Genomic DNA, 27,805 nt, shown 5'->3' on the forward strand with positions numbered 1-27,805 from the left:
AGAAAGTGGGTTAAATAAACTTGGTTTATCTCAGAAACTTTAATTTAATGTGTTATTTTAAATAGACAATGATGCAAGTGCATCAAAATCATTTGCTCAGGTGACATGTATACTACAAAACGTTGCGCAAAACGAACGCAGTTATTTATTTACGTAAAACATTAGACATCCAAAAACTGAAAAGCCTGACATGACACGGAAGCTCATAAATATTCATGCAACTTTGCCCTTTGAGAAAATATTGGCAACCAAAAATCTCGTAGCACCAACACAGCTGTAAACAGGAGGAAGGAAATCGGCTCAAAATCGGAAGTGAATAAACTTCCAGGACAATTCGCCATTAAGAGTCAAACTGTCGTCAAACAAACACAAACTACACGGTAAGAACTCAACGATAAACTTCACTTCAGTTTCTGATATAATGTTTAAATATGATCATGTTTTTATTACACTTGTTGTCGTGTTAATCGATCTGAACGCTTATTTAAAACCGATGACATGTTGAAGTTCCAGACGAGCTCGAGGTCTGAACTTATGGACTGATCTGCTGAGTTGTCTTGACAAAGTTAGATCCAAAAGCTGCAGATTATTGCTGCTGTGACAGGTTCACTTTTCTATAATTATAATTAGATTATAAAGTGTAGTTCAGGTTTTCACGGATGAAATGCACTGAAATGCTCCGCGAACTGGTCTTTGATTTATACAAAATAAATGCTGCATCGCTGCAGTTTGACTAAACTTTATAGCACAAACTTTCTCTTTAAACTCAAAATTCTTTGGTTTGCCAGCTGATGCACCTTATTTAGAGACTATAATTAAAAAGCTAACAACCATCAGTGTAAAGACAATTATAGTATTTGCGTGAAAACAAGAGATATTCTTGTATTTTTAATTTAGAATTTCAACGAAACTACCAGTTCAGTAACGTAATGTACCTGTTTAAAGCTCCTCGAGACACCACTGGACCAGTTCACATCCGTTCAAAGGGTGAAAAAACGATTCAACACAACAACTTCTTTTGCTTTAAACTTTATAACTCTTTAAAGATATCAGCCAGACTGTTGAAAGTGAGGGTGTGTAATAAAAGTGCCTTCAAACATTATATTGACGACATACAGACAGAGAGACAGCAACACAACCCAGTGTGTGAGTGACAGTGCAGTCTGAGGTGAGGCTCGACACTTCACTTCAGCATTTATGCCTTTTATAAGAGCAGGAAACGTGCAAATTTAGCGATTTTGACTGTAACAATGATCAAATTATTGGAATCATTGGAACTTATAGCACAGAACAGGTTTCATTTATTCAATTTTATTGTATGTTCTTATTATTCGTTTATTTTTCATGATGAAAAGTGAGTCTGACCGCAAGTCACTGCTCTGTCATGAAGCCTATATAACAGGGCGTATCTAGGATATAAAACCATCAGGGCTGAGCCTTAAACACCAGGGGCTATTGTAGGGCATTTGGATAAGGTTGTAAGGGCTAATTTGAAAATATCCTTTGAATAAACTTTGTTTATGCAATATAGTTTATTAGCAGACACAAAATAATCACATATATTTAAATGTGTTCTTCTCAAGGAAAACATGCTTTGCATGAAGACATTTATGCAATATCCTCTATATTGTTTTGATGGTAGAATCATCAGAGAGTATCATTCAGACTTGACTTGAGCAGAAAAAAGCATATGGTTATGTTTGTAATGTGTTAGTGCTTTCATGTTTATGAGCTGGCCGATAATAATGCATGAAATGAACAGTCAGTTTCTTAAGGAGTTTTCCTTGTTTGTAAATTGTTTGTTTACTTCATACCCGATTGTGTGTAAAGAAAACTCGATGGAAATTTTTCGCTGCTGTCTTCTCCGTCTGTTACCCGTGTTGGAATATTCTTCCCACAGATCCAGTTGGCATCTCCATTGTCCCTTGCTCGTTTGACTCTGATTCTGGCTCACTCCAGTTTATCTTTGGCCTCTTAAGGCAGTGTTTATGTCTGTTTATTGAACCTTCTGAGTTTATTAAAGACTATTCAAACGCATCTGCTTTTGGGTCTGTCCTCTATCCGTGACAGAAAGATGAGATTCGCTTGCTTACGGGAAGCATTTGCTCAAGGATGATGTTTTTTTTCAAGTAATACAAATCTGTATTGCTCCACTACGCTGTCATATATGAGGTTATATTATTGCTTCGCCCTGTCCTCCTTATGTGAGGCAGCAGCCTGGTAAGAAAGGTTCACACAGATCACTCACTGACGTCACATGAGTGACAGGCAACATCTCTGCATTATCCTCCTAAAAATACTGCATTACAAGCTTAAGTTAATACCTTTCTTCAACTTCTGGTAAAATGAAAAGATTGTTTGTTTCTTGGCACTTCTGTAGTCTTCTCTGCCCTCCACTGTTATATTTTATTTTGTCGAGCAGCTCAACTGCAGTGGTGATGTTCTATGATAGGTCGAAGTCAGTCACATGTTGTGTGTATGTGCCTGTGTGTGTGTGTCAGACTCTGCACGTGTGAGTCTGAGAGAAGCTGCAGTCGGCATCGTGTACACAGTGTCAGCATTGAATTTTAAACGTCCAGTTACTGAATTCCTATTATTATATTTCCAGTCCAAAACATTCGGGTCTAGATTACAAACAATGGAGCCCTGAATAAAAAGTGCTAGCGACGCCCATGCTATAGAATATATGAATATGGTCTTGACATGCATCTTTTCTGTTGGTTTAAATTAATTCAGATTAATTTAGTCTGGTGTAGTCTGGAGTTTAAACAGTCGTTTTAGCATCAAGACAATCGATAACAACCCATCTCTGCCTCTTTTTAAATAACAACAAAATCTGCTATCAACTGCATTCAAATAAACTGGCAGCATTTTAATACTATTTGAACACACTTACACAGATTTATATTTGTGGACAAATGTAAAAACATCTAATACCATTCCGCTGAATTCTGCATATTGCATAGGGCCCTGCTTATGAGGAAAAACAACTTGAAAAATACTTTATGTGAGCAAAAACTATTGGGGGGAAGATATACACACCACAGGATAAATAAAAGTAAGCCATTAAAAAATGTAAGTTCATGTTATGTGGCTCTTAAAAAATAATTTGTCACCTTTGTTTTTCGCCTCTATAGTAGCCAATTGCTCCTTATCTGATTTTTTTGTTCGGAGCCCTAAGATTTGTTCCCTTACTGTCGGCCTCTCTACGTTGTGTCAAGAACGACAGATGGGGTTCGCCCTTGAGAACCAACCAACTCTGACTACTATAGAAAAGGTCAATGAAATTTGGCGAATGAAACTTGCATGCCGGTCTCCGCCCCCGGATGTCCGGTATGAAAGGAAGCCGGCGTGCAGCAATCATTTACCTTTTGTTCTTCAGAGCCTTCGCTCATGACTACGAACAAAACTAATTCAACGAATTCTTCTTCTACTTTGCCGGATCTACGACGTAGAGCAGCGGATCGTCCCTACCTGCAGTGACCTTCCCCTGGGCGTCTTAGAGGTTTTTTCTAAAAGGTCCTTTTCAGGACTGAGCATTCTCCAGCATGGCATGTCCCGCTGTTCTCTTGGGTGTGGTACTCTCATCGAGGAGGGGGATGGACACGATAGCTGCGTCGATTGTCTGGGCATCAAGCACACTGAGGCAGCTTTCGTTGACACATCTTGCCCACACTGCGGGCAGATGGTCATACAGAAGTTGAGGTCACCGGTGGCTGTCTTCCTACGGGAACCAGCCACCATTTTGTTGCTACCTGGGCCATGACGTCGGTGGCTTTTTTTCAACACAATGACATTGTTTTTTATTCACCTTAGGACTTACAACTTGGCAGACTGCTTACTTTCATACACAGCAACATAACACAATGCATGACATGTAATTTTCATGATCTAATGCTACTTACTCTTAAAAAAATTTAAGCTTTTTCGGCTACTTGAAGCTCTAGCTCCTGACCAAGGGGTCGCATCGACTCACAGTCAGTGTGGTTCGGATGGCCCGGCAGAGACCATTCCAACAAGTCCTGGCTCGTTTCTCTAAGTCTCATCATCATCCTGCCCAGGACTTTCGATCGTTTTATAACTCCAGCCCCTGGGGTCGCAGCGGGATGAACCCAGGCTCGTCGGAAAGGTCTCCTCCCAGCCTCCTTTACACAACACATTTGTTGTTTCTTAGACATTTTTGTTGCTGGTCAGTGGTCTGCTCTTTCCTGAAAATGGCTGACAGAGTGTCTCTGGTGGACAGTGGGAACTGAGCGCATAAGGCGGAGTCTATGAGTGGTCATGGGCAGGACATGTGACATCAGATTGTTAGGGGATCCCTAACTGATGTTTTGTATCACTGTTATGGTTTAAAGGAGATTACAAAAAGAAGAATAGATGGATTTTTATAATTACAGGGTGCGTCTGCACACTCGCTGGTGATTCACTATCTGTTTGATAAACATTTAAAAGTGCATTTTCTGGGATAGAGGCCCTTTAATGAAGGGATAGTTCGCCCCAAAATTTTGTCATAATTTACTCAATTACCCAAACCTGCATACAGAATCTTTGTTATGTAGAACACGAAAGAAGATATTTAAAAAAACGTTGAAAACTAAACAGTTTTGGGACACCATTGACTACCAATGTAGATTTGTCCACTTCTATAGTAGCCAATGGTGCACCAGAGCTGTTTATTTACAAACATTCTTCCAAATATCATTTTTGTGAACAACTATATTTTTGCAGGTTTGGAACAATCTCAGGGCGAGTAAATGATGCTAGAATGCTTATCTTTGGGTGAACTAACCCTTTAAGTAGCATGAATGAATCTCATTGTAAAATGTGTCTGCTGCAGATGAGTGAAGTCAGTGTTGATGTGAAGGCGGACACAAGTTCAGCTGTAAATGCTCCTGTGGTCACTGGAAACACTATAACAGGACCCGTGACCATCATCTGCAGCTCAAACACTGCAGGTACAATAGAACACAAACACAAATACAACACGATCAGTTTCACAGTGTTTTCATTCATCTTTTCTCTCTTCACAGAGCAGCAAAACTCCACAGAGAAGCTCACACAAGAACAAGGTGAATCAACACTAAACATCAGACTCTAACAGCACTTTACATTCTGTCCTGACTCACAGAAAACATGACTCAGTTTGTTACAGTAAAGTGTCGAGTGATTGAAACAGTCGATTTAGAGACTCTAACTTTAAACAATCCAGTTGAGTGTAAAAAGGGATTTGTTGAATCAGAACAGCATTACTATCATGACTACACATCAGTTCCACTTTCGTCCAGACGTCTTCAACTAATGCTTTGTTGGAAGTCACTAGCCTGTTTAAACTCCATCATAAGGTTTGTTGCTCAGAGATGATCGGCTCATTTCACATGATACAGAAGAACTTGAGTGTATTTCAGTAAGAGCTTGTGTTCAACTACACCGAAATAAAACACTAGACTGACTCCTGAAATATTTTTTTAGTTTGAATTCAGTTGTCTAAATATCTGAAAACGTAAATGATCGTGTTATTTTCTCATCTCATAATGACATATACATACGTGACACAGCTCAAGACAGCTACACTACATTAAATTATATTAACTTAAAAATTTACTGCATCATGTCTGTGACACTTCTTTCATTTTCAGCTGCATTACCTAAAAGTCTTTAGTTGACAATGCTCAATGTTCAAGCAGGAGATTCTGTATTTTCTTTATAAGTAAAAAAATTAGATAACCGGTTGTTCATAGTACATACCGACTGTCATATTGTCATAGAACATTCCTTCTGTAAAGTATTTCCATAGTACATGCCCATTGTGTATCCTAATATTGTATTCTGTATTTATTCACACTGTATATCCTGCACTTGCTATTTGCACTTGTGGTTAGACCTAAACTACATTTCGTTACACTGTACTTGTATATGTGTAATGACAATAAAGTTGAATCTAATCTAATCTAATCTAATATATTTAAAGGGATAGTTCACCCAAAAATTATATACTGTCATCATTTACTCACCCTCAAATTGTTGCAAACCTGTATACATTTCTTTATTCTGCAAAACACATCTACTGTATATAAAACATCTGAACAATAAACACAAAACTAACTTAGAAAGCAAGATTCTGAAGACTGGAGACGGGTCAGATATACAGTATAAGCACATCAGATATATATATGCTTCATATTTTCTCACTTTTCATTTCGCTTAAAAACATTTAATGCCCTATTTATTGAGTCCACCCAATGTCATGATGTGTTGAACTGTTTCATGTGAGATTTGTTTCATTTGGTCTGTAATCCTCCATTAGATGAATTTAATGTGTGAATAAAGATGAACATGCTGATGTGAATAACATTTGTCTTGAATCATTTCTCTTTTCTTCTCGTCATTTATGATAACAGAGGCTTTAGGACTGAAAGAGTTTTTGAGAAGTCATAAGATCTACATGAAGGAGAATTCAAAACGTATTTTTGAGGGTATGAAGGAAAATGAAGCCGATCTGAATGAGATTTACACAGATGTGTTCATAACAAAGGGGGATATGAAAGAAGTCAACCGTGAACGTGAGATTCTGAACATTGATGATGCCTTCAAAAACACAACCAAATCATCAGAGGACAAACACATCAAATGCAATCTGATATTTCAGTCACTGAGAGACAAGAAGAAGATTATTCTGACCAAAGGTGTCGCTGGAATTGGTAAAACAGTCTCTGTGCAGAAGTTCATTCTGGATTGGGCCGAGGGAACAGCCAATCAGGACGTAGACGCCATGTTTCTGTTTCCATTCAGAGAGATGAACCAGATTAAAGACAAAGTCAGTTTTCATGAGTTTCTGCTGGAATTTTATCCTGAAATGAAAACAAATGTCATAAAGTTAACAGAGAAATATAATGTGGCGTTTATCTTTGACGGACTTGATGAAAGTCGCTTGAGTTTTAATTTTAAAAGCAGAAAACGGAGTAGTGTTGAGGAAAGATCATCTGTAGATGAAATGATTATAAATCTGATCAGAGGAGATCTGCTTCCATCATCTCTCGTCTGGATCACATCAAGACCAGCAGCAGCCAATCAGATTCCTTCTAAGTTTGTAGGTTTGTTCACTGAGGTGAGAGGATTCACAGACCGGCAGAAAGAGGAGTACTTCAGAAAGCGAATCAAAGATAAGAGTCAAGCTGATGAAATGATCAAACACATCAAGAGATCTCGTAGTCTCTACATCATGTGTCACATCCCCGTCTTCTGTTGGATCACAGCTTCAGTACTTCATGATATTCTCATCCAGAACCATGAAGAAAACATTGACACGACTCTCACTGAGATGTACATTCACTTTCTGCTGATTCAGATGAACATGAAGAACCAGAAGTATGATGAGGAAGATGAAGAAGACTATACAAAGCTCTTAGAATCCAATAAAACCACCATTCTGAAGTTGGCCAAACTGGCGTTTGAGCAGCTGAAGAAAGAGAACATCATCTTCTATGAGAAAGATCTTAAAGATTGTGATATTGATGTGAGTAAAGATTCAGAGTACACAGGAATGATCGCTGAGATCTTCAAGAAAGAATCTGTTCTTCACAAGACAAAAGTCTTCAGCTTTATTCATCTGAGCGTTCAAGAGTTTCTGGCTGCGCTGCACGTCTTCATCTGCTACATGACCAACAATATGAAGGACCTTGAGTTTTTCATCACACCTGAACAAGACACAAAGATTTCTCTTCATGAGATTCTGAACAAGGCCATTGATAAAGCCACAGAGAGTGAGAGAGGACATCTGGATCTGTTTTTACGCTTTCTGATGGGCCTTTCACTGGAGTCTAGTCAGAAGCTTCTCAAAGGTCTGCTCACAAGCACTGAAGACACCAGAGACAGCATCACAGAAACAACTCAATACATTCAACTATTACAGGACAAGAGGATCTCAGATGAAGCTAAAGTGAACCTGTTTTACTGTTTACTGGAGATGAAGGATCAGTCATTATACGAGAGAATCCAGAAATACTTACATCCAGATGATTCAGATTCACTCATAAAGCTCTCGTCTTCAATGTGTACACTGATGATCTATGTGCTGCTCATGTCAGAGAATGTGCTGGATGAGTTCAACATGAACAGATATAAGACATCAAAAGCAAACTACAAGAGACTTGTTCCAGCTGTGAGATGTTGTAGACGAGCGATGTGAGTTCATTCAGTGTTTTTATAGCCTCTCAAAATAACAATATTCACTCTGTGAAAGTACAGGCTGTGAATGAACACTGTAATATAATCTAGATCAATCTTCTTCTCACAGATTTTCAGGGTGTGATCTGACTGCTGAGTCCTGTGAAGTTGTGTCTTTAGCTCTTCAGTCCTCAAAGTGTCCTCTGAGAGAGCTGGACCTGAGTAACAATGATCTGAACGATTCAGGAGTGAAGCTGATCTCTGATGCTCTCAAGACTCACAATTGTCACCTACACACACTGAGGTCAGACACTTTCACTGAAAATAATAAATGAGATTGTCTGTAATACACTAGATATGTTTTACAAACTGACATTTTTGACTTTTGTGTCATTGTGTTTTGTTTGTGTTTAGATTGTCCGGGTGTAATGTGACTGAAGAGTGTTGTGTAAGTTTGTCATCAGCTCTTCAGTCCTCAAAGTGTCCTCTGAGAGAGCTGGACCTGAGTAACAATGATCTGAAGGATTCAGGAGTGAAGCTGATCTCTGATGCTCTCAAGACTCACAACTGTCAACTACACACACTGAGGTCAGACACTTTCACTGAAAATACAAAAAATAATACATGATAGAGTCTGTCATACACTATATGTTCTTTATTCACTTCAACTGAAATGACTGAGTGGTTTATTTAAAGAGCATTTTAACATTAGTGTAAAAGAAACTTTCTTGTTTGACTTGAAGCACTAGTAGTTCATTTTGAGCGTTTTTCGACATTTTTGTCTTCTGGGTTCAAAAATCAAATGTAAAATATATTTTCATGTGAAATACAAGCATGTTCTTTTTGGGGTTAGGTCTTCTTCACAGAAAGTGATAAATACATGACAGATGCTGATGGCCAACTGGAACTGCAACTTTTTTGTGGTGGCCGGAGCTCAAGTGGTTAAGTTCAGCTCAATGTGTCTCGATCAGAACACAAACGGATGAAGGGGCTTATTGTCCACTGAGGCGCATTTATGCAGTTGAAAACGGCAGGAGCTCAGTTGAAAACGCCCGCTGCAGGCAGGGAAAAGCGCATAGCACCTGCGCTGAGAGAAAAAAACAACTGATGGCTTTTTTTAAAGGGCGACTTTACCATTGAAAACAATTTAAAAGACTGAATGTGTGAGTGTTTATAGATGTGTATGTACGCATAGTTTATATGTATGTGCGAGTATTGTATAGGTGTGTTTGCACGATTTTATATGCGTGAAAAAGTGTACATGCATACATTACTAACATAAGATGTATTTTATATTGTGATGTAGAGCGCACATGTTTTTCATATGTGTTTGCTTGAACATCCAATAGTATACATGTATATGTGAGCAATGTTCATGTGTGTATGCACGCTTTTACATATGTTTTCATAAGTGCAGTTTCATTTAAACCCTATACGGTCCTCATAGTGAGGCAACGACTTTAAACATCAGCATTACAGAACTCAAGACTAGACTACGTTCTCACTGCCAGCCTTAATGCTCAAATCTGATTTTCTGTTTGGCTGTTCACATTATTTTAAGAATGTGGCCCATATCAGATACCAGTGTGAACTGGTCGCAGTCCTGAACTGAATCACATGCGCACAAGAGCAATAACAAATGATGTTAATGGTTGACTAACGATTAAGAAAGTTCAGGAGAAGCCAGAGCAGATAATTAAGAGCGGCTGGTTCACAATCAGCAGTCATAGACTCTACTCTCAGCTCAAGTGAAGCAGACAAACATTCTAACCTGAAGCCATCTCTAAAGGATCACACATCCCACCACCTCCCCATCTCCTCTACTTGAGCTCTTGTTGATAGCAGGGCTCCGAGGGGTGAGTGCTGGGTTCGGCCATTTCCGAGCTCGGCACACTCGCCCCTACAACACGCCAAACACGCCATCTTTTTACTACCCCTGTGTAGTGGAGTAGGCGGGGCGAGACAGTGGTTCAAATCATGTAAAACGATGTGTAGCGAAGCCACAAAATTCACGAGCAAATGATAAGAAGAGCAAGGAGCAGGGGAAAGGGCAAAACTTTAATTCAAAACACGGCAGCGCAATTGCTGCCATTTCTGTATGAAGGTGTTTGTGGATGCGAAGTAGGAGCCAGGAGTGGTGGGATTGTGCTGTAAATAACTTTACTCAAATTTTTTTCATGCAAAATTTCAGGATGTCAAGGGCTACTTTATATCTGCCAGCGCCTCTCCAAAGCTCTCTCACGGCAGGACACATGATGATCAAATCTAACTCTTCACTGTCCCTCCACTGACTTATCTGACTGCTGTCCTCCATGTTGTTACGATTAAACACCTGACACGGTAGATCACACCGGCCCAGAATTATGACGCTGGACGATGTAGAATGACGTAAAAGTTGCATGAATACTGATATGACCGTTCAGTCTGACGTCGCAATCTGATTAAGGACAACATATGTCTCCGATCAAATTTAAAATGAGTTAAAGTGTTTTGTCCTGTTCACACTGACATGCAGTAAAAAGATCTGGGTCACATATGAGCAAAATAAATCTGATTTTGCTGGCAGTGTGAATGTAGTCTATATGACAAATATGTGACCCAGTTTGTGAAAACCCACCACAATTTTTTGGTGATTTACTGATTTGTACATACCATCGTCATATATGATGTATAGAACATTCTGTGAAAATTTCATCTTGATATCTTTAATATTGACTAAGACCTTGTCAGAGATTGAGATGATTGAACTCAAACACTGATGCTTGTTATCTGTGAATTAGATTTTAAGCCTTTAGTCTGGTTTTCACAGACTAGATCACATATTAAGATGTCTGAGCCGGTGGTCCATTGAACTGCTGGCTGACATGTTGTACAGCAGCACTTTGATCGACTTTAGTTTTGAGTCCTGTCTCGTGGTCCTGTTCCTCCATCTCTCATCCCGTAACGTCCTGTCTCGCTCAACTGTCCTATCAAAATAAAAGCTGAAATAGGCAGAAAAATTAAGTTAAAATAATTTGATTCAACTCAAAACAATTAAGACTGCAGATTTATTTAAAACTAGTTTTGTTGTAAGTTTGTCCAAAGTTTTAAAAAAATTATTAAAATTTTGTTACAGTCAATTTTATACGTATGTCTATGTCTACGTAAGTCTATACAGATAGTCTGCATACTGTATTCTCTCTTTAGGGACAAATAACATTGAATTTTACTTTGTTGTTTTATTTGAGTTTCCCAAAGAACCAAACATCACTCTCTCCATCACAGAGTTGACTTCTGAGAATTTGTGGGCGGGGCAATGGCTGATTTCTCCTCTCCTTTCATTGGTCACTTTTAAACACACAGTCACACACAGTCTCTGACGTGCATCTTAATGATCACCTTCCTTTAGCTGTGTGTGAGAATTGAAGCAAGTGACATTTTGATTTCTTACATCTGTCACGAAATTGATGGTGTATAATATAGTTGAACTTACATTTCATTTAAGACCTTTTTAAATTCAAATGTACTATAATGATATTCAATTAGATTAAATAAGATTTTATTTATAAAGCGCTTTTCAGAATTGTCTTTGTTGTAAAGCAACGTATCTACTTACCTATATCAAAATTAAAACAATAATTGTAATAGATGAGGAAAAATATACAATGGACAGTATATTGTAAGTTTTTCTCTGTTCAATGTACACTGATGAAAGTTCACAGAAATAAATACTATGTTAGCTTGTCAGAAAAACCCTTGAGAGAGACCAGACTCAAGCGGGAGAGCCAGTTCTCCTCTGTCATATTAAAACAGCACTGCTGCAACTACAGAGAGAAGGATGTCAACTGTTATTAACCCGCTGAGAAGTGAAAAGAGAACTTGTGGGGATAGAAATATTCTGGTAATATATGAGAATAATGTCTCCTGGACTCATTTAATTTGAGCTATCTCATAACATTGGAAGGGTCTACTGCTATAACCAGTTGTGTTGTGTTTAAACAAATAAAGAAAATGCTTTAAATGGCATTTTGGAGAGTAGATCTACATCATATTGTCATTTATAATAACTTCAGCTTTGAAATATAATGTTGTAGCTGTTTTTAACAAACATTTTGTATCAATAAAGTTCATGAAAACCTTTAACAATACAACAGCATTTATTAATACACATTACCAAACGATTTCTTTTTGAACTTATGTGGATCCATAAAGTCAAGGACATCCATTACACTGTAACCCAACTTTAAAAACTGACAAATAAATGTATGGTGTTATGTCAAATGAGGAAGTGTCTGTATAATGGTTAAGATGCACGTCAGAGACTGTGTGTGACTGTGTGTTTAAAAGTGACCAATGAAGGAGCGAGAAATCAACCATTGACCCGCCCACAACGTCTCAGAAGTCAACTCTGTGATGGAGAGAGTGATGTTGTTTTATTTGAGTTTCCCAAAGAACCAACAAAGTAAAATTCAATGTTATTTGTCCCTAAAGAGAGAATACAGTATGCAGACTATCTGTACACAGAAGCTGCGTTTATATGGACACATGGGATTGAATTTAATCAGATTGTGCAATCTGAATGTAGTGTTTACATGAAAGGTAATTGAAGGGATCTGATTGATGTATGTGTTAACATGACAAGCTTCAAATCTGATATAATCTGCTGACATGAGCACACTGCACAAGTGTTCACCTAAAAACCCACTAAAACAGTGTTTTAAAGCAAATGTTGTGCATATTTTATTTTACAAACGGCACATTTGTTTTTACAGTTTATAAAGGCAGAGATTTGCGGATTAATTTATCAGCATTAACAGTAAAAAGAGACCGGCGCGGTGGTCGTAACAATGTTGTAAGCACAGATGTGTTTATTTTATGTCTCAGAACCCAGGATAATAATATACAATTCATAAACGCAAAATAATGTCTACATGTCAATGAAGAAAGGTCATTTCAGCGTCTTATCATGGTGAAAACAGTAAATCCTTCTGAAGCACATGTAAGTAAACGATAAATAAAATAAATGTTCAGTAGCCTACTACGAATATAAGTGAAATTTTATGATAAAATATTTTAACCTACAGTATGTTTGTACATCTGCAAATGTATCGTGTTTTAAAAAGGAACTGAGAAATTGTGGTTAAAAACTCACTTCAGGGAAACAGTTAAGACATTTAAAATGCATAGAAACATTAATATGTTCATTGGGAGATGACAAGCATATGAAAATACTGCTTTTTCAGATTGATGGTTTATTTAGCAACAGCTCCTCCGTTCCGTGCGTCATACGCCTTTACGTCTGTACGAGCCAAAGTCTTGTCATCATAAGGAGAGATTTGACGTGAGGTATTGACACAGATAATGGGTTATGTTGACGGCTTCAGCCAATGACTCCACTGACAGAATGAAAAGCAAAGGCCATAGAGGACGACCTTGACGGGTATCACGATCAAGAGTGAGACATGACAACACTGAAGAGCCAGTGAGAATGTGAGCTATAGAGTGTTTCAACCATTCTGATAAATCTTCTCAATGAGTGCTGAGACTATATCTCAGATGACAGAAATGATTTCAGGGGGATTCCCTCACTGTCTGGACCTTTGTTCTGTGGCATCGAGTCCAGGACCAGTTTTACTTCATCAAGAGATAATTGAGCATCTCCTGATAGTGTTCATCAAGTTTAGGAAGATGAAACTGCTGAAGGACAGATAGATGGAAGTGTTCAGAAGATCTTTTAAAGCTCTGATTTATATCTCAGGGTTGGGTGGAGAAAACACTGTCTCTCTTTACAACATGTATGTTTGCTCTAGATTTCATCTGTTTGATCCGTCATGCTAATCATTTACTTGACCTCTGACCAATGAAATCATGAGATTGCCTCGTGTGATGTTGAATGAATTCAGCTCTTTGTTGATGGATCCAACTATAGATATGACTCGCAGATCTTATAGATGCAAAAAGTCCAGTTTCACTAGATGGGACTAATTCTGTACTTAAATATCAACTCTGTTGTGAGTTTATAATTCAAATCAACCACAAGGTAGATACAGAAGAGAAGAACAACAGCGTGACACCAAGTGATGTGAATAAAATGAAAATAATTCAGTGAATAATCTCAGGTGTGCTTCAATGCTCAGTTTAGCTTCTTCTGACTAGAAACAGATTCAATATGTATTATTATACCACACAAGAATGAGCTTTCAAAACATTGTCTCGTGACATTATCATGAACCTTGAGATGGAGACATAATACAGCACCCAACATAAGGACAAAATGTGACAAATAATAAGAATAAAAGTGAATAATAACAAGATCAAATAAATGAATGAATATTAAGTATATGATAAAAGAAATGTCCTAAGCGCATACAACTTAGTAAATATATAATGGAAATAATGATCAATGAAATGAAATAAGAAGCAAATGTATGTTTCTGATCAGATCTATGGGTGTAGAAATGTGATCCTTTAGCTCAGATTTAAGTGCAGGTCATTTTTCTCTCTTTGTTTGACAGAAAGTGTTTTTAAGGTCCTGTTCCACCTCCTGAACTTATCTCTTCAGCTCATCTCTGCCGAGGCTCATAGATTTCAGAGGAATAGAAGTATAAAAAAACACATTTCACTCTAATAGAATATTTTGTTACATCCCATAAGGACGGAGGATTATTTAACAAGTGAATAAACTCGACTAGAGAAGAACGCAGCTGTGATCAAAGTTCTTGATTGTGGAGTAAAGATCGATTAAATCTCTAACAGATTCATTTAGAAACTAAACAGTGTTGTGTGTTGTTCAGAGTAACGCAACAAATCTGCTTTGATTAGAATGATTTGAATCATTAAAATAGTGAGAAAACAGTCATTGCTTACAATATGACAATGAAATCTAATAATAGTTTCTTGTTAATTGAACTGTAGAACATCAGTCACTTTTACAGTTGTGATGATATTAGGAATCATTGATATTAGGTGTCATTCTACATTGCTTTTTGCGTCCTTAAAAGGCATAACATAAGGAAACGGCGCTTAAAATGGTGATTAATGGAGAAAATCTTCAACACTAGAAATGTATATTTTCTGAGAAAAATGTGATTTGTGGTTCATGGCAACAGCGGCACTGGGTATTCACTGAGGTGAAGAAACCGAAAGCCACGATCGAATCTAACCAATCGCCATGTCTGTAAAATGTTCTGATGCAGAGATATACGTCTGACTAAACGGATGCTAGGTTAACCTGTTTGGTATCTTCGGGTATAGCTCAGCATCTGCAATGCTAGTATATGACACTTTTAGCTATGAGTGAAACGAACCAACCCCCATGTCTCTACGATGTGCTGATGCAGATATAGGTATTGCAAGATGGTTGCTAGGCTAAGCTGTTTGGTTGCTATGGGCGTGGCTTAACATCTGCATGTTGATGACACTCTTAAGCTATGAATGAAACCAACCAATCCCCATGTCTTCACAATGTTCTGATGCAGAGATATAGGTATTGCTAAATGCTTGCTAGGCTAACCTGTTTGGTTGCTATGGGCGTGGCTTAGCATAATGTTATGTCTGTGATACTGATTGGTTGCTTGAGTGAAATGAGCCCACCCCCTTGTCTCTAAGTGGTTGCACTGCAAAGTCATTCAACATAAGAGATTTATAATGCCTTATATATATACACTAGATGTTCTTAACAAACTGAGTTTTGTGTGTTTTGTGTCATTGTGTTTTGTTTGTGTTTAGATTGTCGTTGTGTAATGTGACTGAAGAGTGTTGTGTAAGTTTGTCTTCATGTCTACAATCATCAACGTCTCTGAGAGAGCTGGACCTGAGTAACAATGATCTGAAGGATTCAGGAGTGAAGCTGATCTCTGATGCTCTCAAGACTCACAACTGTCAACTACACACACTGAGGTGTTTCTCTCTACACACTGATCTCACAATAGAAAAGTGAAAAGTGTGTTGACATGTTGATGTGTGTGTTTGTAGGTTATCAGGTTGTATGGTGACAGATGATGGTTGTTGTTCTTTGGCTTCAGCTCTGAGTTCACAGTCGTCACGACTGAGAGAGCTGGATCTGAGCTACAATCACCCACAACACACAACACTTCAGCTGCTCTCTCACACACTCAATGATCCAAACTACACAATCAAGTATGACACACAACATACACATGATTCACACACACCAGACCAATGTCACATCATGTTTCTGTCTTTAATGTGTGTGTGTTTGTGTAGTGTGAGTCATGGAGGAGAGAAAAGAATTAGAGCAGGACTACACAAGTGTAAGTCTACACACACACACACACACACACACAAACAAACACACCTGACACACACACACACAAAGACACACCTTAAACATATACCCACCTGACACACACAGATTGATTTAGTGATTGTTGTGTTGTTGTGTTATAAATGTGTCTTCTTGTGTTCAGGGGTCTGTGATCTCACACTGGATCTAAACACAACACACACTAAACTCAAAGTGTCTGAAGAGAACAGAAAGATCACAGTTGTGAGAGAGTGTCAGTCGTATCCTGATCATCCAGACAGATTTGATGAGTGTCCTCAGGTGTTGTGTAGAGAGAGTCTGACTGGACGCTGTTACTGGGAGACTGAATGGAGCGGATCACGTGTTATTATATCAGTGTCATATAAAAGCATCAAGAGGAAAGGAGAGAGTAATGATTGTGCGTTTGGATATAATGTAAAATCATGGAGTCTGTTCTGCTATAATAACACATTCACTGCATTTCACAATAAGAATAAAAAAGACATTAGTGTCTCTCCAGGTGTGTGTAAGAGAGTAGGTGTGTATGTGGACCAGTCGGCCGGCACTCTGTCCTTCTACAGCGTCTCTGACACACACACACTCACACACTTACACACATACTACACAACATTCACTGAGCCTCTCTGTGCTGGATTTGGAGTTGATTATAACTCCTCAGTGTGTCTGTGTGACATAAACAGTCTCTATAGAGCCTCCTGTTAAACACAAGAGAGACACACATAACCACATGAGTTATTACACAAATACTGTCAAATCTTTCTCTTCTGCTTTCTTTAATCTGGACATTATGATCAGTGTGTGTGTGTGTGTGTTTGTGTGTCTGAAAATGAGCAAAGAAATCAAAATAATGTCAATAATGAGTAAATATATAGATCATAACAGACATTATTTATATGTTTGTGTGTCAATATTTGTCACGTCAGACTCTTAGTCACTAGTTTGTTTCCATCAGACACAAAAGTTATTGTGTGAGTGGAGGAAGATTTTCTTTGTAGTTTTCATCAGTTTCTTGTTTCTCTGTCACTGATGTGAAAGTTCTCATGAACAAGAGCAGATTCATGTTGTGTAAATGTTGTGCTCTTTTACTCCGTTTATATTCAATTCAATTCAAGTTTATTTATATAGCGATTTTCACAATGTGTATTGTTTCAAAGCAGCTTTACAGGGGCAAACAGGAAAACAGAATAGGTAAAACACAGCACAGTGCATGGTATTATACAACGAGTAAGATCATTCTAATAAACAATATCTCATTTCTAAATAAATGAATGAAGTCTCCCGGTGAGCAGGCCAAAGCTGCCCTGCTGTGGCGAGGAACCCAAACTCCAATGATTGATTAATGGAGAAAAAAACCTCGGGAGAAACCAGGCTCAACCGGGAGGGCCAGATCCCCTCTGACGTGTCATAGCTGCACTCAGACTGCTGACATGTGGTTTAGGTTTAGCATTTAATACCAAATATTGTAACTTCAGCATTAATAAGACAAATAGTCCGTCTTTGCTCTTGGTTGGGGGTGTAGTGGTCTGAGCTTGGATGGTCCGATGGTCATATTTCTCTTGGCTTCTGGTGGAATTGCCTTATATGGAACTGGGATGGTCAGTCTGCAGCTATAGCTAGCGTAATCTCAAATTGGGGATGGGCATCTGTCAGTCGTCTGGACATGGTGGAACTTCTTCCTACCTCGGGATGGGCATCCCGAGGCAGAGGCGGAAAGAGAATAAAGAGAATAATTAGCGTAGCTGCTGTTCATTAACTATGCATTATGTGAAGGCTTGGCTGAAAAGATGTGTCTTTAATGTAGATTTAAATTGGGAGAGTGTGTCTGACCCTCGAATAGTATCAGGAAGGCTATTCCAGAGTTTAGGTGCTACGTATGAGAAAGCTCGTCCCCCTTTGGTGGATTTTGTTATTCTAGGTGTTGTCAAAAGTCCTAAGTTTTGAGATCTTAGAGAGCGTGATGGGTTGTAACGTGATAAAAGCTCGGTTAAGTAAGTAGGTGCTAAACCGTTCAGGGCTTTGTAAGTAATTAAAATAATTTTAAAATCAATACGATACTTAATGGGTAGCCAGTGAAGCGATGATAAAACTGGGGTTATGTGATCGTATTTTCTTGACCTAGTAAGAACTCTGGCAGCTGCATTCTGAACTAACTGTAGTTTGTTTATCGATGATACAGGACAACCACTAAGTAGAGCATTACAATAGTCAAGCCGTGAGGTCACAAATGCATGAATAAGCTTTTCTGCGTCTGCAACACATAAACTATTTCGTAATTTGGCAACATTTCTAAGGTGGAAGAAAGCTGTTTTTGTGATATTTGAGATGTGATTTTTAAATGACAGGTTGCCGTCTAATATAACGCCCTAGGTCTTTAACTGTATTTGTTGGAGTAACAGTGCAGCTTTCAATTTGCAGGCTGTAATCGGAGATATTCTGTTTACATGATTTTGGTGCTATAAGTAATATTTCTGTTTTGCTAGAGTTTAAAAGGAGGAAATTACTAGTCATCCAATGTGTTATGTCCTCCATGCACTCTGCCAGTTTGGATATCTTAAAGGAATCATCTGGTCTTGATGAGATATATAGCTGAGTATCATCTGCATAACAGTGGAAGCTAATTCCATGTTTTCTAATAATGTTGTCGAGGGGCAGCATGTATATGGAGAAAAGCAAGGGTCCTAAGACCGATCCCTGAGGTAATCCGTAATTTACTTGCGTAAGATTTGACGATTTCCCATTTAAATGGACGTATTGATATCGGTCTGTTAAGTAAGATCTGAACCATTGTAGTGCCTGTCCCTGAATACCGATATAACTGTGTAAACGATCTAATAGTATTTTATGGTCTAAAGTATCGAAAGCAGCACTAAGGTCAAGCAGGAATAATAGTGAGATGTTACCTTTATCTGAAGCAATAAGAAGGTCATTTGTAATTCTAACGAGCAGAGTTTCAGTGCTGTGATGCGGTCTAAAGCCAGACTGAAACTTTTCCTTCATGTCATTATTTTGTAGGAAGGTACACAGTTGAGTTGACACTACTTTTTCTAGTATTTTAGACAAGTACGGTAGATTTGAAATTGGTCTATAGCTTACAAGTTCATTGGGGTCTAAGTTTGCTTTTTTGATAAGATGCTTAATTACAGCCAGCTTAAAGGGTCCTGGGACATGTCCTAGATTAATAGACAAGTTGATTATGTTACAAATGGGCTCAATTACAGCAGGTAGTAACTCTTTTAATAAGGTAGTCGGAATGGGGTCTAATAAGCATGTCGTCGGTTTGGATGTTGCAATTATTTTAATTAAATCTTCCTGATTTATAGGAGAAAAACACTCTAGCTTTTCTTTTGGGGTGACGGTTGAAACTAATTCTTCCGACACACTTGGAGGTTTGGTTTTAGCTATGTTGTCTCGTATTATTTCGATTTTCTTGTTAAAAACTTCATGAATTCATTGCTACCAAGGTGCGGCGGAATACCCAGGTCAGGTGGAGTCTGTTTGTTTGTTAGTTTAGCAATTGTACTAAATAAAAACCTTGGATTGTTTAAAACTCTGTTGTGCTCTTTTACTCTGTTTATATATGATCACATATGACACACGTGAACTCTGTTGTGCTCTTTTACTCTGTTTATATATGATCACATATGACACACGTGAACTCTGTTGTGCTCTTTTACTCTGTTTATATATGATCACATATGACACACGTGAACTCTGTTGTGCTCTTTTACTCTGTTTATATATGATCACATATGACACACGTGAACTCTGTTGTGCTCTTTTACTCTGTTTATATATGATCACATATGACACACGTGAACTCTGTTGTGCTCTTTTACTCTGTTTATATATGATCATATATGACACACGTGAACTCTGTTGTGCTCTTTTACTCTGTTTATATATGATCATATATGACACACGTGAACTCTGTTGTGCACTTTTACTCTGTTTATATATGATCACATATGACACACGTGAACTCTGTTGTGCTCTTTTAGTCTGTTTATATATGATCATATATGACACACGTGAACTCTGTTGTGCTCTTTTACTCTGTTTATATATGATCATATATGACACACGTGAACTCTGTTGTGCTCTTTTACTCTGTTTATATATGATCACACATGACACACGTGAACTCTGTTGTGCTCTTTTACTCTGTTTATATATGATCACACATGACACACGTGAACTCTGTTGTGCTCTTTTACGCTGTTTATATATGATCACACATGACACACGTGAACTCTGTTGTGCTCTTTTACTCTGTTTATATATGATCACACATGACACACGTGAACTCTGTTGTGCTCTTTTACTCTGTTTATATATGATCACGTATGACACACGTGAACTCTGTTGTGCTCTTTTACTCTGTTTATATATGATCATATATGACACACGTGAACTCTGTTGTGCTCTTTTACTCTGTTTATATATGATCACATATGACACACATGAACTCTGTTGTGTTCTTTTACTCTGTTTATATATGATCATATATGACACACATGAACTCTGTTTTGCTCTTTTACTCTGTTTATATATGATCATATATGACACACATGAACTCTGTTGTGCTCTTTAACTCTGTTTATATATGATCATATATGACACACATGAACTCTGTTGTGTTCTTTTACTCTGTTTATATATGATCATATATGACACACGTGAACTCTGTTGTGCTCTTTTACTCTGTTTATATATGATCATATATGACACACATGAACTCTGTTGTGTTCTTTTACTCTGTTTATATATGATCATATATGACACATTAATCACATTAATCATCTGAACAGCCTAGAAGTAGTCAAGCCCCCTCACCTCCATTCTCTGGGGGGTATGATCAGGGTCTGGACACACACTGAGCTCAGAGCCCTCGCCCCGGGACAGCTCGACAAACACACAAACTGTCTGTCCCACTTCATTATCTGTAAGATGAACTCGTGAATTCACTTTTTCTCTCTACAGAAATACATAGAAAATAGAGACGAGGACAGAAACATTGACACAGAATTCATTAACATAATACATTAGATATAAATTAAATGTAATATTAAATGATTGACATTATTTGTTTATTACCATAACTTGTTCTTTGTAAATTAATGTTTCTTTGTTAGAAATAAATCAAGTAATGCTCATTTAAGCTTGAAACATGAATGTAGATTTGACATCAAGTGTTGAATGTGTCTGTAGAATAAGAATGCAATGTCTCATTTCATGTTTCTGTATTCAATGATCTTCTGTCTTTCCTGTAAGAGGTGAATGAGTGTCAGTCAAGACTTTTCTTTCATCTTCTCTCTGAATATATCGACAAATCAAATGATTCTTGACTGCTATGAGTTGCCTTATTTACTTTCTATTACTGTAAAACGTATTGTTTCTTACATTCACTGATTTAGAACGTTTTATTTTTATATCAAGAAATTTTGTAATTGGTCTTAAATTGAGAAAATATAAAGAACTACAAAGAACATTAATTTAACAGTTTAAACACTAACATCTAAAACAAAAACATATGTAGAGATTTACAACAACTGTTTTAAATCACTGTGACTCCACGTCAGCTTCAATCACCGGGACATTATGGACTGAAGCTTCAGAGGAAGTCGGGAGATACTGGAATGACAAAAAGATAACAGTATTGTATTTAAGTCTGATGAGAATTACCATTAAAGCACTGGAATGTACTTGCTCATGCAAAATATCTTATTTAAAAAATGGAGTGAATAAACATTTTTTAATGCTTCAGCATGATGAATTAATTATGTTATGGATATGTGTTTTTTTAAGTTATTTTCTGACTTGCAAAAAATTGTTTAAAATAAATAACTTGCACTTCTGCTAAGAAAATGTGTGCTTTGATTTCATTTGATCAACGTTGACGTTCAATAAATAACAGTAGACAGGGACAGATTAATGCATGGGCCTACTGACCATGACCAGCAGGGGGCCCTGGCTAATTTAATATGTGCACATTTTTTTAAATCAATAAAATAGCGCTGAATAATGCGGAATAAAGGGATTATTTTAGCAGCTGTGGAAGTATTAATGTTTTACTAAAACAATCTAAACTGAAACTAAAACGGAAACTGACTAAACATTTATAAAAAAACGTTTTTAACATCACACCACTAGATGCCGCTATTAGGTTACAAATCTTTTCTAAACCTATTGGCCCGTCTTATAAAAAGTTACAGAGTTGATTGAATCATAGTGATAATTTAAAAATGACAAATGTGTGTGTGGGCCATATTTTAAAACAAGAGAAATTTCGTCCTCACATCAGTTGCCCTCAGCTGCTTAAAGATTTTTGTGTTGCTCCTATAAAATAGAATAACAATCTCTGATCAGATAAATACTCCCTTTATGTTCAAACAGTAAAACAAACGTTTTAATGACCCTAAAATGAAAACTTGCCTATTACTAAGTGGCATATTTGTAGGTCTTGGAAGGCCTGTTTATGTTTCTTTCAGAAAGGCCCCCAAGACCTAATTTAAGACAATTTTGCAAAATATTTTGCGGACCGCAGCACCAGGATTTAAGCCCCCACTGGATCAAAGGAAGTTCATCTGTAAAAAATATAATAAATAGTTAATGCAATGTAGGAATTTAATTTAAAAAGTAAAGTGTCTTCAAAGAACGTTCATAAAGATTGATCTATAACAGAATCTGAGGAATATATATATATCTGAAGAAAGCAGGGGATGAGAAGGAGAATAAGATGGAGAGAAGCACACATGTATTGATAACTCATTGTATCGGTACCTCAAAAGGGTGGTAGACTAACAGATTGTAAAAATGAAACGTTGTGTCCCAGTCCAGACCTGGGGCCCGTTTCAATAAGGAAGTTCAACCAACACCGAGTTAAAATCTGAACTCTGAGTTGATTTACTCAGAGAATCGCTACTCTGAGTTTTCAGTTTCAGAACAGCTGATTTGAGTTAGTTCAATCAACCCTGAGTAAGTTCACTCTAGGTTACGCGCGTTCAGCATGGCGATGAAAAGCCATCATCAATTGAGTGAAGATAGCACGATTCACCATGGCAACGGCACGTGACAAAAAGCGCTCTGTTCATTTCTCGCCAATCGAATTGAAGGTACTGTTACAAGCGTAAGGTGAATATTAAGAAAAAAAGAGCAACACAGCCGCAGCAGCAAAAGAAAGAGAGTTGGTATGGGAGAAAAGTGCTTCACTTGTTAATGCGCCAGTTTATATGTCAATCACTTTTATATTTATTTTGTTGAAACTGTGAAAATGCGAATTATATTTAACTCTCTCGCTCTCATGTAGGTGCTATCCTTTTGCAATAAAAAGATCTTGGCAGCAGCTGAATATGAAATATACGACGGCGTCGTAAAAAAAAAAAAACATTTCGAGAATAAAGTCGAAATGTTACGAGAATAAAGTCGAAATATAAAGTCAAAATGTTACGAGAATAAAGTCGAAATATAAAGTCAAAATGTTACGAGAATAAAGTCGAAATGTTACGAGAATAAAGTCGAAATGTTACGAGAATAAAGTCGTAATATTTTGAGAAAAATAACAGAATTTCTAGAAACAATGGATGTGGAGGATTTGGTTAAATCCTACTTTAGATTATGATTTAGCAATAAGGAAATTCTTTGTATTTTGGCGCATCATCACGGAGTTATAATTAGTAAAAGGACACTGCAGCGGTTATGTAGGAAACTGAATTTATTCAGAAGAAAAAATCTGACATGAACTACGAATTAACTCACTGATTCAGATGACGTGCTCAAACATAACTTCAACTCTTAAACTACAACCTTCACGAAAATAAAATACGTATTACGACGAGTTTATTCTCGTAACATTTCGACTTTAATCTCGTAACATTTCGACTTTAATCTCGTAATCTTGAATTTATTTTATTTTTAACGTGCCACTAAAACGCCGTCGTAGAAATACAATAACATCATTTATTCAGGAAACTTTAAAGAAATAAAATGGTCTTGCTAGTAAGATGCCTGATTGGGAAATGTTAAATATACTTCTTAAACTGGCTTTAAAAGTTAAGATAAAACGTCCAAACGGGCCTCACAATTCTCTCCCGACATAAATATAATTCTCTGCGAATTAATGCAGCTTCCTCTTCTATGGGTTCCTAAATAAACGGACATGCCATTTTAAGTTCTGTGTGACTAAATTGAGCGCGATTAGGAACACGAATCAATAAACAAATGACGTATGTAATTTCAACACCGCTCGCTTTCACTTCGAAAAGGGGGAGGAGATTGTAACAAACCCTGCGTTTGCGGAATAAAACCTGCTCCCGACCAGGTTAGGTTCACGGAGTAGGTTACTCTGGTTACTCACTCGGAGTATAAAATACCTCGATTTCTGAAATGGGCTTGACTTACTCCGTGGTCGCGGGTTTGACATACCTCGCGTTCTGAAACCAAAAACCCTGAGTATTCCGTTTTCTGGGGTTGACTTACTCTGAGTTTGCACTTACCCTGCTTTCTGAAACGGGCCCCTGGTGCAGATTAACATTTTTAGGCCGGGAAATTGCACACTGCTTAATTAAGAAACCACGTACCTATCTGTCAACACTATTTTTTTATGCATTATACTTTTTAACAATCACGTGCTGGTAACTCTTTATTAAATCAACAGTGCATTGTTTGTGTTCAAAATAAACAAAAAAGTAACAAGAAACAAATAACTTTACAACATTCCCTGATGCTGAAGAAGTTAACATACACTATACCGTGCAAAAGTCTAACCCAACAAAATGTTTTGAGCCATTTCTTTATATTTTTTGCTGTAGTGTGTCTGTAGGAAATGTAAGTCTACATAACCTAGTATTCCTTTTTGTTATTATTTGTGAAAATACAGTGACGTTTCTGTATGTACAGGGAGTCCGACAACAATGCTCCACACCGAAATGTTGTCTTGTCATCGTCTAGACTGATATTATTACATTAAGGAGGATAAAAAATGAGACAGACTAAATTCAGAAGACCTGTGGCAATGTCTCCAAGACACTTGAAGAAACCGACTTGCAAAGCTGAATATTGGACAAAAGCGGCTTTAAACGCATAGGACAGTCACTGCAAATATTGATAATAGAAGGTAATTGATAAATAAATTGATTTATAACATTTTTATTATGAAGGATCCCCACTTTACAGATTACAGAAAAAAGTGTCCAAAACTTCATTGTTCTGTATGTTCTGTCAAATCTGATCAGAATATTGTATATTGATGTTGAATTAATTATTACTTTTTGTGTTTTTAATATTCAAAAAGATGTGTAAGTCTTTGCCAAAGGTTCTGTTATCTGGGTTTTTGTGGATTACCATTATGCGAAAAAGTAAAGAATGTGGTGATGCAAAGGCTGGGCTGCATATTGTTGATACTTTGCTGGATTTTATTTGATTTAAATTATTGTGTACCTGTTCTTGCTAATGCAGCCATAATCTCTTGCTGTTCTACAGAAAGTGAAGTTTCTTTTTAAGTTATTACACATTTTAAGTGAATAATAAAACATTATGTGATGATGTGAATGTCATTCACTCACACTCTTATCATTTGAAACCTGTATGACTTTCTTTCTTATAGAGAACGCAAAAAAGAAGATATTTTGAAGGATGTTAGTAACCAAACAATGGCAAACAAAGGTACCTTAACTACAGGTATACCTTCTCTAGTTGTGTTCCCCGAACTAGAAGGTGACTTACGTGCCACGTTACCAGGTGCTGTCTATGGCTGTGTTGCTGAATCGACAATCTTTTTTTACTCTATACAGGGACTAATTTACTGCGTTATGTGAGATAGCAGCATTCTTTATAAAAGAAGCACTTTAGAATTTGTTGAAGTTGCATTTATAAGGAATCATAGAATGAAAATAAACCAAATTGAAACCTAAATCCAGACATGTTTTTATTTAATTGTAAAATGAGTGTGCAAACCCAAAATCTCATGTGCAAATGTATCAACCCGCTACACTAACTGGCAGTGAGGTCATTTATATCACAGGTTCTCAAACTTTGGGTCATAAGGAGAGTCACGCAAAGCCACTTGATGTGCATAAAAAAAGTTCATCCAGCAACCAAAAATGATCCTTTGTTTATTGTTCTTGGACACTGGATGATTTTCTCAGATTAAACAGTGATAAATTAGATCTAAGAGCGCTCCAGACCAACCTTCTGAACGTATGACTTACAGGAGGTACTTAACTATGAAGGTTTGGGGAAATGCGTCCCAACACTGTATAAATAGTGAATCACTGTAGGAATCCAGTTTAATGCTACAACAGCGGCTGCCAGCAGATTTCTTAAATGTACAATTAACATTCTTGCTTTATATTTATACATATATTTACCATCTTGGTTCGTTTTTCTTTCTGGGCAAGTTCAGTGTCCAGCAGCTGAAGTTCTTCCACTGTCTGAAACGGCTCATTATCAAGAAGGTCTCCTCCATCCTCTGCCACAGTCACAGCTGTAGAAGACAGGAATTGTCACTGCATGGCCAGGATTTCTTGTTGGTTTTCAACAATGTCTTGCAACTTTTGCAACTTTTGTGCGATAGTCTGAAAAGCCTTTAGAATAATATTGAATATGCTTTATTTTAATCTGAAAAATTAATAAACAGACTTACTCTTTGTTGCTGCTTCAGACAAAGACTGGGGCTCTTCTAAAAGGAGCTGTTCGGCAACTGTTGCAAAATAAAGCAATAAACCCCAAGAAGCAGTGGGTTACTGGTTTTTCATAACGGCTTAGAACCAGGATCAAAATCAAGGACCAGAACTGACCCTTTTATAAAAATATTTTTAAGTTTTAAAAGTATTAAAAGTGATTAATTTATTATAAAGATACACTAATTTTAATAGTCAATAAATACAATAATGCATCACATTTTGCACAACGAAGATTGTAAGACACACTTTGCTGTGGGTACTTCTGCAGAGATTCTTCTGCCATAGAAAAAATAACCAAATAAACTATTAAATGGTGCCTTTCTGATAAAGTTTCAGGTTATGAAAATTAAACAAGAAAAAAATATTCTCACAATTTACAGAACAACTACTTGGGGCCCTATCTTGCACCCAGCGCAATTGACTTTGTACACCGACGCATGTGTCATTCCTATTTTGCACCCGCGCAAAGCGCGCTTTTCCCTCCACAGAAGCACGTCGCTAAACTAGTGAATGAACTTGCGCTACCTGGGCGGTTCAGCGCAAAAAAGGAGGCGTGTTCCGGCGCAAACAATCCCTGGTGCTATTTTGCTGTTCCATTAAACAATTGCGCCACTGACCAGAAAAAACCTAGTCTAAAGTCAGTGGCGCGTTGCGCGTTGTTCATTATGCTATTTTAAGGGCGCATGCTTGACCATAA

At 37.4% G+C, this 27,805-nt stretch overlaps 2 protein-coding genes across 4 annotated transcripts in view; both read left to right on the top strand.

Moving 5' to 3' along the window:
* The window catches only part of LOC130430399 (carcinoembryonic antigen-related cell adhesion molecule 1-like), a 73,625-nt gene that overhangs the window by 24,443 nt on the left and 21,377 nt on the right, over nt 1-27,805 (top strand). The gene's annotated exons all lie outside the window — the stretch shown is intronic.
* LOC130430397 (NACHT, LRR and PYD domains-containing protein 3-like) lies at nt 230-17,158 on the top strand. 3 transcript variants are annotated; one of them, XM_056759496.1, is made up of 10 exons: nt 279-380; nt 4,838-4,955; nt 5,031-5,069; nt 6,399-8,181; nt 8,294-8,467; nt 8,578-8,751; nt 15,871-16,041; nt 16,117-16,281; nt 16,369-16,415; nt 16,572-17,158. In XM_056759496.1, exons 2-10 carry the CDS (start codon nt 4,838-4,840, stop codon nt 17,129-17,131), a joined length of 3,231 nt encoding a protein of 1,076 aa, XP_056615474.1. In that variant the 5' UTR covers nt 279-380; the 3' UTR covers nt 17,132-17,158. The 3 variants fall into 3 exon arrangements, with proteins under 3 accessions (XP_056615475.1, XP_056615474.1, XP_056615473.1); XM_056759497.1 differs by lacking the exon at nt 16,369-16,415 and having other exon boundaries at nt 230-380; nt 16,572-16,636; XM_056759495.1 differs by having other exon boundaries at nt 16,117-16,415.

This window comes from Triplophysa dalaica, chromosome 10 (assembly GCF_015846415.1).
Source record: "Triplophysa dalaica isolate WHDGS20190420 chromosome 10, ASM1584641v1, whole genome shotgun sequence".
NCBI lineage: Eukaryota > Metazoa > Chordata > Actinopteri > Cypriniformes > Nemacheilidae > Triplophysa > Triplophysa dalaica.

Coding starts and splice junctions, on each gene's coding strand:
- LOC130430397 (XM_056759495.1), top strand. CDS start 4,838: ATGAGTGAAGTCAGTGTTGATGTGAAGGCGGACACAAGTTCAGCTGTA. Junction 5,070..6,398: donor GAAGCTCACACAAGAACAAG/GTGAATCAACAC, acceptor TTATGATAACAG/AGGCTTTAGGACTGAAAGAG. Junction 8,182..8,293: donor AGATGTTGTAGACGAGCGAT/GTGAGTTCATTC, acceptor TTCTTCTCACAG/ATTTTCAGGGTGTGATCTGA.